We start from the raw sequence: 15,090 nt of genomic DNA on the forward strand, positions 1-15,090 counted from the left end.
TGTTGAATTTGATCTGGATTCCAGCAGAAATGCCCGTTGCCTGTTTTTAAGTTGGAAATTATATATATTGGGCCTTAGAAAAGTATTTATAGGTCAATACAGCTGTTCAATTAATAAAACCTCAGGCCTTTTCTTTGAGTATGCAGGACTAACAGACATTTATTCTGAAAGGGGGATGACGACCCGGAAGTAAATAAACTTCACGTGTTGGTGCGTGTAAAAATGTCTACCGGTGTAGCAGCGAAGAGACCCAAAATAGTGTCCTCTCAGGTAATATTACTCTTGTGTTTATCATTAAAATAACATTATTCTGTTTTCCATGCCGCCTATAACGTGTTCCCTGTGTTTTTACAGCCCGAGGAGAGGGTGGACTGGAAGAAAAGAAAAGCAGAAAGTGAGTAAAAACACAGCTGCATGTAGCTGATAGCTTTCAGCTGCATGTCTGTCAGCCAAGGTGCTTTCATAGTGAAGTTACAGCGCGTTCTTTTATAAACTCAAACACTAAATTAAAGTTTTTAAGTGTCTTTGTTCGAGAGTGAATATATGGATTTAGATTATTTCAAAGTAACATCAACATCTAAGTATTTCATATTAAGTTTTGGCCACAGGATTAAAGTAGAATTTCTTGTCATTTACAAATCAACTTCTCGTTTTCTTGACAAATCGTTTGGTCTGTGAAATGTCAGACATGGTGAAAGATATTGTAAAGACAAGATGAGGGTTTCCCTTTGCTTGTTTTGCCGGACCCACAGTCCAAAACCTAAATATATCCAGTTTACTATCACACAAGACAAAGACCAAAGCAACAAGTCCTCACAACTCACACACCAGAACTATGTACATATATTTTTTTGAAAAGTGACAATCAACTAACCGACTAATTGTTTCAAGTCTAAAACAAACATGGGGTCACAAATAGATCTGGTCTTGTTTTAAGGGATCCCAAGCCCCAAAAAAGTTTCTAAACCACTTCCTTAGACCATCAATTTGCAACACCAGTCTTTCTAGAAGCATTTAATTTGCTCATTGGCATCACTGACTCTTCCTCAACAACAGTAAAGGAAACCAAGAAGCAAAGGAAAGAGGCCAAGCTGATTAAACAGTTGGACAATCAGAAACAGCAAGAGGCCGCAGAGAAAGCAAAACTTGAACAAAGCAACATCAAAAAAGGTAACTATCATCATTTCATATATCGTTGTCAGCCTGTATAACAGGGAACAGCTGTAACATGTGATCTGTATCTCGTAGGTCGGGCGTACACGGTGAGCGTGGCCCTGCCAGGCTCTGTCCTGGACAACGCTCAGTCCACTGAACTTCGCACATACCTGGCTGGACAGATCGCTCGAGCCTGTGTCGTGTTCTGTGTTGATGAGATCGTTGTGTTTGATGAAGAAGGGGAGGATGTCAAGTAAGTAAATACAGATGTGCGACTTATTGGTTACCACACCCTTAAACTATCACAAAGCAAATTAAAAAAAAAAAAAAAAAAGTTTCTGATTCGTGACTTTGTCCCACAGGAGTGTTGAAGGAGAATTTAAAGGTGTCGGGAAGAAAGGGCATGCCTGTATTCAGCTTGCCAGAATACTTCAGTATCTTGAATGTCCACAGTAAGTTTGAGCATATTATAATCAGACCACCAATAGCAGCCAATGTTACCAGATTGGGGTTACATCTTTGCTTCTCCACCAGGTACCTGCGCAAGTGGTTTTTCCCAAAACATCAAGATTTACAGTACGCAGGTAATTTACAAATTTCCTCCACATACATTACTTTTACATCTGATACTGTAGAAAACTTAAGAACATGATGACATTTGATGTATTGATACCATTTCAGTGCAAGTCACAGAGTTTTGACAGTTTTAAAGTATCACCTCTGACTTACAGAACGTATGTTTACTTTGAAATAAAACCTGATCTATGTTTTACTACCTTCTCTGAGAAAATCTATGTAAATTCAGCCGCCATTTTCTTTGTTGTTGGTGTATCTTCTCAATATGTTGTAGGCTTGTATTTGCTGTAAAATAATGCCCATAGGACAACAAGAACACTACTACATCAGAACAAACCTATTATTTGTTATTTGTGTTTCTACCTACAGAAGAGTCATAAAGACAATTGTTTCTGTAGTGAATGTATATATGAATACAGAGGGTGCAATTTGACAATTATTTGAATACTAAATCTATGTAAAGGTTTAATATCGGCTATAAACAGGCTTAAAAATGAAGGCAACAGAAGACAATTTTTCTCAAGTCACTGGCCTTTTTTCCACCAGGTTTGCTTAACCCTTTAGACAGTCCTCACCACATGAGGATAGATGAGGAGTCAGAATACCGGGAAGGAATCATCCTCGACAGACCGAGCAAACAAGGAAAAGGCTCATTAGTCAACTGTGGGATGAGAAAGGTGGGCATGTCTTCAGAGGTTACTGCCATCTGCTGATGTGGACTGTTGGCATTTACATGTGAATATAGACTGTAGCGCTGCAACTAATGACTATTTTCATCAGCAGTTAATCTTCGAGGTATTCTCTGGATTCATTGATTTATATTTTGAATGAATATATTAAATTTACTGTAATAGAAGACAAAGAAAAGCAGAAAATATTCACAATTAAGAGGCAGGAACCAGTGAATTTTTGCCATTTGTGCTTAAAAATGACCCAAACAAATAATTAACTGTCCAAATTGTTGCAGATTATTTTTTCTAAGTGACTATTTGGCATACGAGACTGAACTATGTCCATCTGCTCCCACAGGATGTTCGTATCGATAAACAGCTGCAGTCTGGACTTCGAGTCACAGTTCAGCTCAACAAGGCGCAGAATCAAGGTAATGTTTTCCACCACACTGTATCCTGTTTGATGATTCCTGGCTTTAGTTCTACTGTGCTCATTATGCTCAAGATGCTGCACATCAACTGAGTGTGTTATGTCCATTTGTCTGTCCATCACCCTCAGAGAGCAAAATATACCAAGGTGTGGTGGTGGCTCCTCATGTGCCCAGGACTGAAGGAGGTCTCTACTGGGGTTACAGCGTCCGCCTGGCATCTTGTCTCAGTAGGTTTCCCGTTCTCTTAATAAACTCCTATCACTCAAACATGCGCTTCAAATGAATTTGCAGTGTCTTGGAGGGTGAAGAGCTGAATCCAGCATGACACTTGAGCCCTGCATTGACTGCTTTATCCTTATTGCTGCTGGTTTTTATTTATGCAGGTGCAGTTTTCACAGAAAGTCCATATAAAGAAGGATACGATCTGACTATCGGCACCTCAGAGAGAGGCAGCAGCATGGACCAATCCACGATGTCGCCATTCAAGTAGGTTCAGAGCCAGTTAAGACTGGAGGGGGAGTCGGGCGGAGCGCTTTTATTAGCTGTGGTAGCAGTGTGGCTTTAGGGGTGGCAGTGTTGGTCGGGTCGTTCACCACATTGTTCCAGACTGAAATATCTCAACTATCGGATGGATTGTCATTAAATTTTGTAGAGGCATTTGTGATGAGGAATCCTACTGACTTTGGTGATCTGCTGACACACGTCCCTCTCAGGATGAATTGTAATAACTTTGGTAATCCCTTAACTTTTCCTCTAGCGCCATCATCAGCTCACAGAGCCGCTAGCATGGCTATATTCTCCTAGTCTTTTTATATCATTAATGGTATTTTACAATTGTGTTTTCCTCATTTAACCTTGACTTCTTCCACTTTTTAGGCATCTTCTGGTCGTTTTTGGAGGTCTTCAGGGATTAGAGGCCAGTGTGGATGCTGACCAAAACCTGGATGTGACTGACCCCAGCGCTTTATTTGACCTTTACCTCAACACATGCCCCGGTCAGGGCAGCAGGACGATTCGCACAGAGGTGAAGAGCATATATTTGCTAAACTAAGCTTTAAGTTTACATGTCGACTCTTTGCACCATAAGCAAATGCTTCACAAGCTGTACTTTGGCTTCAGCTTGCCTGTTCTGCTCACCAGAGTGTGACAGTTTAGTCATTTAATTATTTACTCTTTCCCTTTTGTACAGGAGGCCATTTTAATTTCCATGGCAGGGCTGAGAGAGAAGATCACAGCTGCCTTTTCAGATGTTTCCCATACTTCATTAAAGAATTAGTGGTGGAGGAAAGTAAACAAAGACATGCTGATGGACGTTTTATCATGCAACTGGTATTTACTGTGAAGTTGTTCATTTTCAATAATTTGACCTTTTAGCATTGTATACTTTAAAACAGCCACGATCTCAAATATCACATCACATCAGGGCACTGAATTCTGTCAATGCTAGATACCTGTCACATTTCTCTCTGGGTTATTTACTTGTTCTGTAGTTTTGTTTCTAAAGGATCCAACAAATTGTACATATTTAAATATACAACTATCCCCATGTTTTTACTGATTTGTATTGTTTTTTTTCTCAACATATAATTGGTTTTAAACAGTACAGAGCATTTCATGAAAAACAGTGTTCAGGCAAACAGCATGGACAAACAAATGGCACTGAACTTTCATCAATAAGCACCAGAGTCAGCTTCAGGCTTCTGAGTGAAAAGGTCAAACACATTTAGTTTTAATGAAGAGACAGTGACCTATGTGCCTTTTAGCAACATCTGAAAGTTGGAAGTTTCTACAGGTCTGCAGGCCTTTACAGCTCTCTGATCATCTTCTAGATGCAATCACATTCCAGTTGCAATGCATGCTGCATGCATCAACTCCTTTTACATTAGCATTTCATTTTTCAGTTCAGGAAGCTGGACAGATTTCACTTTAATGCCAGGTTTGGTCTGGGCCTGCAGAATTCTACCGGCTTATTTGTAGGACTTTGTGTTTCTGTGGAGAGGCTTCACATACAGTTTCCAGATCAGTTTTTCAGGCTAATATCTCAATAAATTTAGCAGGCAATTTAATGTCAATAAAGTAGCACAACAGTCAGTGCAGTTCATGTATATTTTTTTTCCTGTTCATCACTGACCAATAGATCGAAAGTAAACAACAAATCAAGCACCTTGCGTGCGTCGTGAGGAGAGCCTTTCCTGCAGATGGATATATCTATGAGAACGGATTAATTCCTTGCAAAGGCAATATAGTTGAAGAACTTGCAACCTTCTTGGCATCGTGTTTCTATATTAAAGTCACAGTTTTACTTTTAGCTTAATCGTGCAGTCCTACAAGCAACATACTGACACACAACACAACCATGATGCATTTGAACTGAAGCTGCATGCGCTGGAATGCCATTGAGGAAAAAAAAAACAAAAAAACGTAGGGGTGTAACAATCCTGCAACAGAAACATCCACGATCTCATGTGGTGAGACTGGAAGACGGATTCACCGGCAGACCCCCTTCCCAGACACATTCAAGTCAGCAGTGTGGAACATTTAGGTTATCCCCCCCCCCCCCCCCCCCCCCCCCCCCCCAAAAAAAAAAAGAACACAAAAGAAAAAGAAAATGGAGGTCTGAACCGAACCGTGGATCCGGAGAATCGTTACACCCCTAGTAAAAAGGTTTAAATTATGAGGCAACAGTTTTATGTTCATAGTCTAATTCAGTCTAATCCCAGAAACAAAAACATTAAAGTCAACATCTAGGGCAGCAAAAATGTTATGAAGTACCGATCATCAAATTAGTGGTATGTCCTCATGTTTGAAATGAACAGAAAAGTACAGTCTACATCTCTAGAATACATTTTTTACCACATAATTTCTGGAATCTGAATATGTCTGACAAATGAGTAATTAATGTATGAATAGCGGTGTAATTGTTTCTCACAGATGAAGTCCCTCAAACTGAAGGTGCCTATGTTTCATTGTTATCAAATGATATTGACATCTGTTAACGTGGCTGGGTTTAAAGCCATAATACTTTCTGAAATGTGTCTGTAGCACCAAGTATGAAAACATAAAATCATAAGCAGATATTGAATCCTTGGTCAGATTGTTAGTCGTGTTAGCTTATTAATAGTCTATTTCCTGATTTAAATCACTTAATGATTTAATCATTCGTCGATGTACAGATGCTGTTTTAATGATTTGTTTGGCTTATATTTTAAATATATGTAGAAATGCTTATATTCAAGCTAAAGATGTAAAGAAAGTTCTTTTTTGGTATCGATTCAGGAGCTGGTTTCATAAAAAAATGGTACCCGGCCACATTGCCTATAAGACATAAGCTATATAGATAGAATTAGTGATCTGCTGAATGTCATTGCAATTACAATAGAATATAATCTATGTATGATGGACTAGTAAGAGATATATAGAGTGTATTTTGTTGGCCACTTAGTCACATATCTGTTTAGAATACTTGCTGATATATCCCCCTTCAACATGGGAAACATGAGTGCATTTTCAATACATAACAAAACTATATAAACATGTAAAAATTCATTTTTAAATTCATTTTCTTTTCTATTTACAAAAACACTTGTCAGACGGCTGCCACATGTCAACGTGGAAGGTGCACAGCGTATTTCAGAAAGCTCTCAAAAATAAGTTTCAGCATTCTTCTGCAACGGAAAACATTCCCATACTTCTCCTCAGTCATGTGGTCTAACAATAGTTTTTTTTTTTTTTTTTTTTTCAAAAACTCATTCATCATGTGGCTATTTAAAGGCTCAATCGAGGAAGTTAACAATGAAATTCAGTCCATAGTAGTGGCTCAGGCTTCTGTGAGTGCAGAGAGATCTCTTTTGAGGTTTTCAGTCTTTTGACCATTTGGGATTAGTGAAGGTGATGTTATACTGCTTTGCCCAGCGTGCAAACACCTGCTTCTCTGTAATAAAGCGATGGTGGTTTCCTCTTCGGCTGCCCTCGTTCTGTATGTATGTTACACATTCATCAACCCCCCTGGGTTTGTAGTAGTGATAGGGCATCTTCTTGGATCCGGGTTTTTTCCTGGAAAAAGAGTTTAATATTATTACTTGTTTGGTTTGACAGCCAGTTCATCTGGGATTTGTAATAAAGTGGCAACCAATGGGTCGATTTACTCACCCGCAGTGATTGGGTGGAACCATCCCATATACTTTGATGTTATCACATATCTCAATGGCTATGACCATTGTGAACCAGCCTGTGCTCAACCATGAATGGGATTTTTGTCTGTGCATTGAAAAAAAACAACAACAACAAACAAAACAAGTGGAAAAACAGGTTATGAGAGTGACATTTACTCAATACTGTGCAAACAGACAAGATAAGATGCGATTAACATTTTACAACCTCCTTTCATACTCACCTATCCCGCCCGGTCTCCTTATGAAAGAGACTGTCAAACCTGCGCATCTTGCTTGATGTGATACTGAAAAAAGAGAAGTTACTGTAGGTCATGCTGACTCTCTGGATCAGTCTGTACAAAGTTCCTTTGGCATCCTTCCCAATCTTGTTCGGGGGTCCCCAGAAGATAATCACAGGGTTGTTGTCCGTGCGGTGCAGGAACTCATTAGGCCTTCGGACCACCCTGAACACACTGGAGTGGGCCACAACCCTGAGAGAAGTCCGGCTCCCTACATCTGTCTCGTACCCCAACGTTGGGGCATCATTCATGCGAATCACACACTCCGTATGGTCGATCTCTTCTCCTGCTTGAGTCCCCAGGACATGGCTGGAGCTCGTCACCAGTGCACAGTTGTGACAGTGCAGGGTCATGCTCTGAGAAGAAAAGACAACGCAAAGCTTTTTTTACGTGAAAGTTCTCCAGAAAAAAAAAAAAATACATCTTCAGTAGTGAAGTGGAAATTATTGAGTAAGTGGGGTTGAGTGATTCACTTTCATCCTACACTTTGTATTCATTTTCTAAGAGCTAAATTTCGATGACGTGTTTAGATCGCAGAGTTAAATACTTGAGTTAACAGGCTAAAACTAATTAACACTACTAGTGTGTTGTAGTGTTTGGATGGATGCTTTGAACATCAGATTGTGATTATAAGTGTCTAGGCTCATCATTAGTTGCAGTTATTTTCTTTTCAGTTTAAAATCACAAAAAAATGCCGGATATGATAAAGACAAGCTGATACTGCAACAACAGCCAGACGATTGCTTACTGATGTGATGGTTGTTTCCTTTCACTGACAGTAAGTATAGCTTCAGCTTCTGTTGGTGTCCCACTTCCTTTGTTCTCAGTACTGGTTTACAAACAAGGCTTACAAGTTCCCCTTTTTTTACCAACATACAAATTTGCCCTAGTTAAGCAGTAACAAAACAATTCACCTCTGCTGCATGTTCACTCACAGTAACATCCAGTACAGTAATCTGTATGTGGATTATCTCACCATCAAAGCTTGTTGGAGTTTCAGTTGTAACATTTGTGAGTTTGTGTGCAAACTGTTAAGTACCTTGTTCCCATAAAATGGCACATAACCGTCTTTCCCGCCCCACTTCTTCAGGTCTGTGTTCTTGAGAGGGTGATTTGTAGCCACGTGGAAGGGAGCGTAGACAGCATCGTTGCCATTGTTGGAGCCGTACAGGAAGAGGAGTGTCATAAGGATGAAGATGGCCAAGAAGATCACCATTCTGTGGCTCTGCTGGCCCTGCAGCGTAAACAGTGGAATGTAATTTAGTAAATTCACTTAAATACAAATGTGATTTACTTGTACTTTATAATTATGTCTGTATTTCTATTTTATGACAATTTATACTTATATATCCACTATATGTCAGAGGGGAATAAGATATGATGCATTGTTATTGATTTACTCTACTTAACAGTAGCCTATATCAAATTAAAGCAGAAGCCATCAGACAATCTGTTAGAAAAACGATTGGCAACTCTTTTGGTAACTAATTAATCATAAAACTCATGATTCCAGCTTCTCAAGTGTGACAATTTGTCTATTTTCTTATTCTGAAATGACATTAAATGAATTATTTGGACATTTGTACTTTGGTTGGACAAAATAAGCAATCTGAAGATGCCACTGTGGGCTCTGGGTAATTGTGACAGGCGTTTACTACTGTCTTCTGACGTTTTACAAACTCAACAATTACTCAAGAAGAAGAAATTAATCAGCAGATTAACTGGTAATGCTTTAAATCCCCCTATTTATGATGTAGCAGAATATAAACATGTAATTAATGCTTTACACTACAATGTAGCTGTGAAGTAGAAGTAGCCTATCCCAAAATTGTACTGAGGTATTTGAGTAAATGTACTTAATCAGTACTTAATTAGTTAGTTAAGGGTTTTACAACTTGCTGCACCACTGGTAAACAATAATGACAGTAATAATACCTGCATGGATGTAATCGTCTTTGTTTGTACTAATAACACTAAAGATGATGATGCTGAAGGGCAAGGGGTCTAAGTACCACACCCTCCCGTTGCACGGTCTGTCTTACCTTGCCATTGAGCCTGAGCCCCATGCTTTTTGATCAGGCCGTGTACCAACACACTGGCTGGGACTGTTTGTCATCATACCTGACAGAGAGAGAAAAACATACTGACTCCAATCTTCTTCTCGGGTTAGCTACAGCAAATGTTCCACTCAGGATTCAGTACAGTTTAAATAAGCAGCATCACAGCGATATGTCAACAACACGCGAGGAATGTACCGTTAAACAGAAGATAAATACTATCTGCAGTGTCACAGCCTGGATACATTTATTTATTATGTATATATTATATACTATTAAACCGACGCCATACACATTCAAGGCAATAAAATTATTATTTGGCCAAAAAAATGCATCTTACGCAACACTTTCGTTGTCCGCTGTTGACGCACCTTTACGCACAATTCTCCAAAATCACAATATCCCGCCGATCAGATTAAGATATTAACTGCCGTGGCATGCAGGAGTGTGAGAACTGGCAGCTGTGTTAATCCGGTGCTTTACCGTTTCACGGCCTTTGCGGTTTTGGCGTCCCACGTCCCCCATCTTCCTGCACCACCGCTCCGGTTACGTCATCAGCACGTCTGTGGCTGCAGCGCAGAGGACGATGGTGATGATGTGGGCTGGACAGTTTAATCAAGTTTCATCAAAAATGTGTGTGTGTGTGCGCGCGCGCGCGCGCGCAAATGTTTTCCGTGTTATTGAAGTTCACGCACTTCTAGTTGTGTATAATTGCATGGAACAAATAAAAAACTGGAGATTTGATGGGATCTTTTTATATGAACTTAAATTAATCTGATTTTTTTTACTCATTCAACAGCCACAGGTTTCAGTCAATTATTGTTCAGAAAGGAAAAGACCCACAAATTTGTTGCACTTGAAGGTTGCCTTGCTTTCACTTTCTGCTCAGTTCATCCCATGACCTGGACTAGACCTTAGAACTTTTATTGTTTATTATTAACTATTATTGTTACTGCTATCTATCCATCTATCTATCTAACAAACCAGCTCCATATGGTTTAAGTCTGGACACTGTGCTGATCTTGCATCATGTGAAGCCATCCTCTTGTAAATCTGTTTTTGCTCATTATCTTGCTGTAGGATGAACCAATCACCAGCCAGTTCACCTACCATTCTGGTATCAATATACAGTTCTACTTCCTGCAGTAGGAGAACCTGTAGAAATTTTTTGCATTAACTTTCAAAGCTTAATTTACTTCCAACTGCTGCAGAAAAGCTGTAGGTTAACCATTTTTATATCAAATTTACATATCGTTCTGGTGGCTTAAACTCAGTGACAGAGTGTGAAGCACACGGCCACACTGCTTGAGGATGTCAATGAGCAAAAACATGTGTTTCTTGTGCCTCTGAATCCACACAAATTAAGTGGTCTAACAGGGACCGGTACAAAGATCGTTTTTCTATATAGTCTCACACAAGGTCAAGTTGACACACACACACACACACACACACACACACACACACACACACACACACACACACACAAACACAAACACAAGCAGAGCCTCTTTGACAGCACATTTATTAACGTTGACTCACATCTCACACTAGCAGTGGCCAGTGGTCAAGTTTACATTCAAGTTTTTACTGTGCACAGTTCACTACATAAATCCTTACTAGAAGTCATTAATAATACATTTGAATTAAAACAAATCTAGATGCACTAAAATACTTTGACACAGTAGTTTTGCGCAGTAGTGCAAATACTATTACAGTCTTTGGAATTAGTCACAAAATAAGTGTTATGCAACTGAAAAGGCAGCACTAAGGTTTTCATTGTAAACAGGCAGCACAATATAAAGGGTAAATAACTTTAAAGTAGAAAACTGGAAGTGGTGGACAGTGGATCTCTCTGCAGTTACGGTTTAATACTGTCTGCTGTGTGACTGATTTAAACATGATCATGTATACTTCAGGAGAGAAGGTGGTTTTGTGTGTGTGTGTGTATTTCATACATGAAATGATGGACCGAAACAACAACAATGACACAAGGCTCCATCACCCAGGTTAAATCACTGGGGCCACATATACCACACTGTTTAGGTTAAATGGCACAAAGGACTTTATGGAAACATACAACAGACATTAACATGAGCCTTTGTTTTGCTTAGGGTTGTAGTAAGGGCAAGTAAACAGCTTAAAGCTACAGTATCTAACAGTAAGTAGTTGATAAAGAATAAAGTAATAGCCTGAATCTGCGTTTGTATCCAGCATGATCATTTGTTCATTTGTTGCTTGTCTGGTATATGAGCAGCCACAACATCGAAAAACACTGGAGGAAAGAAAAATGAAATGTGCCACAAACAACACTTGATTGACATTATCAGTGTTTTTTCTTTATAAAATAGCAGACTGTCCATGGACACTGGTTTACTTCAGCTTTGATCTTGACTCTGCTTCAAAGCAGGCAGATCATTTAAAGGATTGTCATGTTTTGAGGCAAAATTACTGACCAAATGGGCAGGAAGGAAAACAATACTGGGACTGGAAGGATTTGTCAATGAGACAGAAGAATAATTACAACCTTTTTGGAGGACTGATTCATCATTTAAGTAATTTTTCATGCACCATTGGTCTGGTTGTTTCTGGTTTTCTTAATCTTTTATGATTGAATAACTTTGGGTTTTGGACCAGTGGTTGAATAAAACAAGTAATTTAAATGTAATTTAAATATGGAAACTTGAGCACTGGGCATTTATTTAAAACATTTTTTTGAGAAGAGATTAATGAATTAATTGTGAAAATAAACACCAGGTTTATCACGAATGAAAATAATAATTAGTTCCAGGACACTTTCTGTCTCATAGAGTAAAGGTGCATATAGTAGCTTTAAATTACACCAGCCGAATTGCACAATAAAATGAGGCCAAATGAGGCCAAAAGGCACAGGTATAAAGAAAATAAAAAAGTGTAAGCTTTGGTGTAAACTAGTTTAGTGTCTAGTTTAGTGGCTTATTATGTTTTATCAGTATCTACACTGATATATAGAAATATTCAGTAATACTGAGGGTGGTACATTAAAACCTGTTACCACTTAAATGCTGGTAAATTCAATTTCCTTAAGCATAGAAATAAAATGTATCATTTTATATCTATGGTAATAGATATTTTTTCCACTATGAGCCAGCATCAAATCGCTGATAGTGGATAAAAAAAAGTCAAATTCCAAATGAAAGCTGGAGTCCGTCAGTAGCATATTATGTGCTTGATAAAGTTCCAGCAACATTAAAATCTTCAGCAGTGAAGAGCAGAAGCCAGAAAAAGTGAATACCATTGTACAGCCAAGGAACATCTTCTGGGCGTCAGGATCTCTTTCCTCAGAGGCTCCAAGAGGGGTGTTTGAACTCGATTTTACGCCGTGTCGCCCATTTCGCAAAGATGGCCTTCTCGGTGATGAAGCGATGGCCCCCGCGTTGCGTGTGCTCGTGGACCTTGTACATCCTGCACTCATTGATCCGGTTTTGCTCATAGTAGTGGTAAGGAACAACACTGTGATTGGCCCGGCTGTCAGGAGGAGGAAATACCACAAGTAGGGAAAGAGTATATAGGATGTTAAATTGTAAAAAAAAAAAAAAAAAAAACAGATGGAGCTTAAGTGTAGATCACAAACTAATTTTAAATGTCTCACCTGCAGAAGTTATCATCGATCATCCCATAGACATGGATTGTGTCACACATATCTATTGCCAGAATCATTGTGAAAAATCCAGTGCTGAGAAATGCCCCCGTCTTCATTCTGGATGAGAGACACCAAGCATCTTACATTACCAAAATAAAAGCATAAAACTCCTACCAGTCATTAACTGCACAATACATCATTATTGTTTATACATATAACTATACACTATATTCATTGTAAACGACCCCAAGCCATAGTGTGGTTCATAACTAAAATGTGTAATGTTTGCATTTGTAAGTGTTTTGTGTTTCATGGATTTTATTATGAAGGGATGTTAGGTAAAACACATAATGAGCTCGAAGAGATAAATAATTCATAAGGCTGAATAGGGAGAGTGTCATGTTTACCTCTTATGTTGGTTTACTTAAGTGTATGGAAAACTAAATAAATAGTGCATCAGTCAAAGCTTTCATTTGTTCTCCTGGGACATTAACTCAAACTGTACCTGTTTTTTCCAGTTTCATTCTGAAACACACTGTCACAGTACTGAATCTTCTCTCTGGTCACGGCGTAGATTCTGACCTTTGGATACTTCTTTGCTATTTTCAGGAGAGCGTTAAATATGCGTCCTTTCCCGTCTTGCCTCATGTTCCTGTCAGGACCCCAGAACACATACGTAGTGTCTGCCAACTGCTGGAAGTAGTAGTGCTCATTTTTTACCAACAGGGGCACACTGGTGTGAGACACAACCCTGATACTGGTGCGGCTCCCAACGTCCTTCTCATATCCCTGTGTGGGTGCATTGTTCATCCGGAAAACGCATCCAATCTTGTCAATCTCTTCACCAGCGGCGGCACCGAGCATCTGACCTGAGCTGGAGACCAAGGCACAGTGGCTGCAGTGTATGTTCAGAAACTGTTCACAAAGAAATGATAGAAAAGCTGTTTGAGGTTGTGCTTTGTGCACAGCAACAACAACAACAACAATAACAATAAAAATTATATTAATAACCCTTTATTATACACTTCATAGTGGCATCAGAAAGTATTCAGACCCTTTCACTTTTGCACATTTTATGGTGTAGATTTAATTTCAAATGGATAAATTTTTGTCCCTCAATCTACACTCAATTACCCATAATGACAAAATAAAACTAAAATTTCTCATTTACATACGTATTTACACTCTATTCAGTACTTTGTAGAAGCCACATTGGCAGCAACTAAAGCTCTGAGTCTTCTTGGGAAAGTCTCTACAAGTTTTGTACACTTGGATTTGGGCAGTTTATTCCATTCTTCCCCTCCCATTCTCATTCTGATCTGGAACCAAACATCTGGGGGTTTTATTTGTGTGACCCCAGACTGAGTCGTGAAGCCCTGATTCTCACCTGCTCCTTCCTGCCGGGGTTGATCCTCATGTAGCCCCTTAGCCCGGTGCTTTGCACAGGAGGCGATGGACCGTCCCGTGTGATCACATGCACAAACCATAACAGCAGAGGAAGGCTCAGACTGACCAGGCAAAGCCAGCGGAGCATCTGTGTGGTAAATCCAAGACGTTCAGAGTTAAAGGGTTCACCCCCGAACATGTTCTAAATATTAATCTAATATGAATGCACCCATTGCATTAAATAATCGGCTCGTTCTTACCAGGGATTTCATGTCAAGGCCTGTGGGAAAGCCCCGCTCCAGAGAGCCCGACGGCACTCATTTTTCCAGCCTTTTAACTTGAGGCAGAAGCGGCGAGAGAGACAACCCTAGCCATGGAGTATTCATATTTACATTTTTGATGGAACCTTTCCTCACTTCTGGCGAGTGTTCTCAAATCCAAGATCCTTTCCTTTTCCTTGTGACTTTCGTGTTCATCCCCAGGCACACAACAGGTCCAATGTCTTATCTACACCATGTCTGAATTAACTATCATATGAAATCTGTTCACTTGTCTGCTGTTATCTCACCCGGTTTGTTGACACAGTGTCCTATTAACGAATTCTAGGCCCTGAATCAGCACTTATGTTCCTCTATCTAGAACATGACTTCCGGTCCGATTTTCACAATAAAAGTGTCATCTTAATTGTGGAACCCCAAAAGAGTTAAATAATATATTAAATAAATGCAATTAAAGAAAAGTATGT

The 15,090-nt window shown here is 39.3% G+C and overlaps 3 protein-coding genes across 5 annotated transcripts; 1 reads left to right on the plus strand and 2 right to left on the minus strand.

The window, feature by feature from the left end:
- The first annotated feature begins 188 nt into the window (after positions 1–188).
- spout1 (SPOUT domain containing methyltransferase 1) lies at positions 189–4,383 on the plus strand. The gene is made up of 12 exons (XM_056403304.1): positions 189–270; positions 355–394; positions 1,057–1,170; positions 1,249–1,408; positions 1,518–1,607; positions 1,690–1,739; positions 2,278–2,408; positions 2,761–2,833; positions 2,962–3,060; positions 3,217–3,319; positions 3,710–3,857; positions 4,023–4,383. Exons 1-12 carry the CDS (start codon positions 223–225, stop codon positions 4,107–4,109), a joined length of 1,143 nt encoding a protein of 380 aa, XP_056259279.1. The 5' UTR covers positions 189–222; the 3' UTR covers positions 4,110–4,383.
- Positions 4,384–6,230: 1,847 nt separating this feature from the next.
- Positions 6,231–9,955, minus strand: st6galnac6 (ST6 (alpha-N-acetyl-neuraminyl-2,3-beta-galactosyl-1,3)-N-acetylgalactosaminide alpha-2,6-sialyltransferase 6). Of its 3 annotated transcripts, none has more exons than XM_056403307.1 (6): positions 9,824–9,955; positions 9,326–9,404; positions 8,323–8,517; positions 7,227–7,639; positions 6,983–7,090; positions 6,231–6,886 (listed from the first exon to the last, which is right to left on the minus strand). In XM_056403307.1, the coding sequence occupies exons 2-6, from the start codon at positions 9,347–9,349 to the stop codon at positions 6,691–6,693; spliced, it is 936 nt and encodes a 311-aa protein (XP_056259282.1). In that variant the 5' UTR covers positions 9,350–9,404; positions 9,824–9,955; the 3' UTR covers positions 6,231–6,690. The 3 variants fall into 3 exon arrangements, with proteins under 3 accessions (XP_056259282.1, XP_056259283.1, XP_056259281.1); XM_056403308.1 differs by having other exon boundaries at positions 9,712–9,892; XM_056403306.1 differs by having other exon boundaries at positions 9,681–9,892.
- Positions 9,956–10,845: 890 nt separating this feature from the next.
- st6galnac4 (ST6 (alpha-N-acetyl-neuraminyl-2,3-beta-galactosyl-1,3)-N-acetylgalactosaminide alpha-2,6-sialyltransferase 4) lies at positions 10,846–14,926 on the minus strand. Its single transcript, XM_056403364.1, has 5 exons — positions 14,606–14,926; positions 14,347–14,493; positions 13,465–13,874; positions 12,969–13,076; positions 10,846–12,844 (listed from the first exon to the last, which is right to left on the minus strand). Exons 1-5 carry the CDS (start codon positions 14,615–14,617, stop codon positions 12,658–12,660), a joined length of 864 nt encoding a protein of 287 aa, XP_056259339.1. The 5' UTR covers positions 14,618–14,926; the 3' UTR covers positions 10,846–12,657.
- Between the last annotated feature and the right edge of the window lie 164 nt (positions 14,927–15,090).

The sequence above is a fragment of the Seriola aureovittata genome, chromosome 18, assembly GCF_021018895.1.
Source record: "Seriola aureovittata isolate HTS-2021-v1 ecotype China chromosome 18, ASM2101889v1, whole genome shotgun sequence".
Taxonomy (NCBI): domain Eukaryota; kingdom Metazoa; phylum Chordata; class Actinopteri; order Carangiformes; family Carangidae; genus Seriola; species Seriola aureovittata.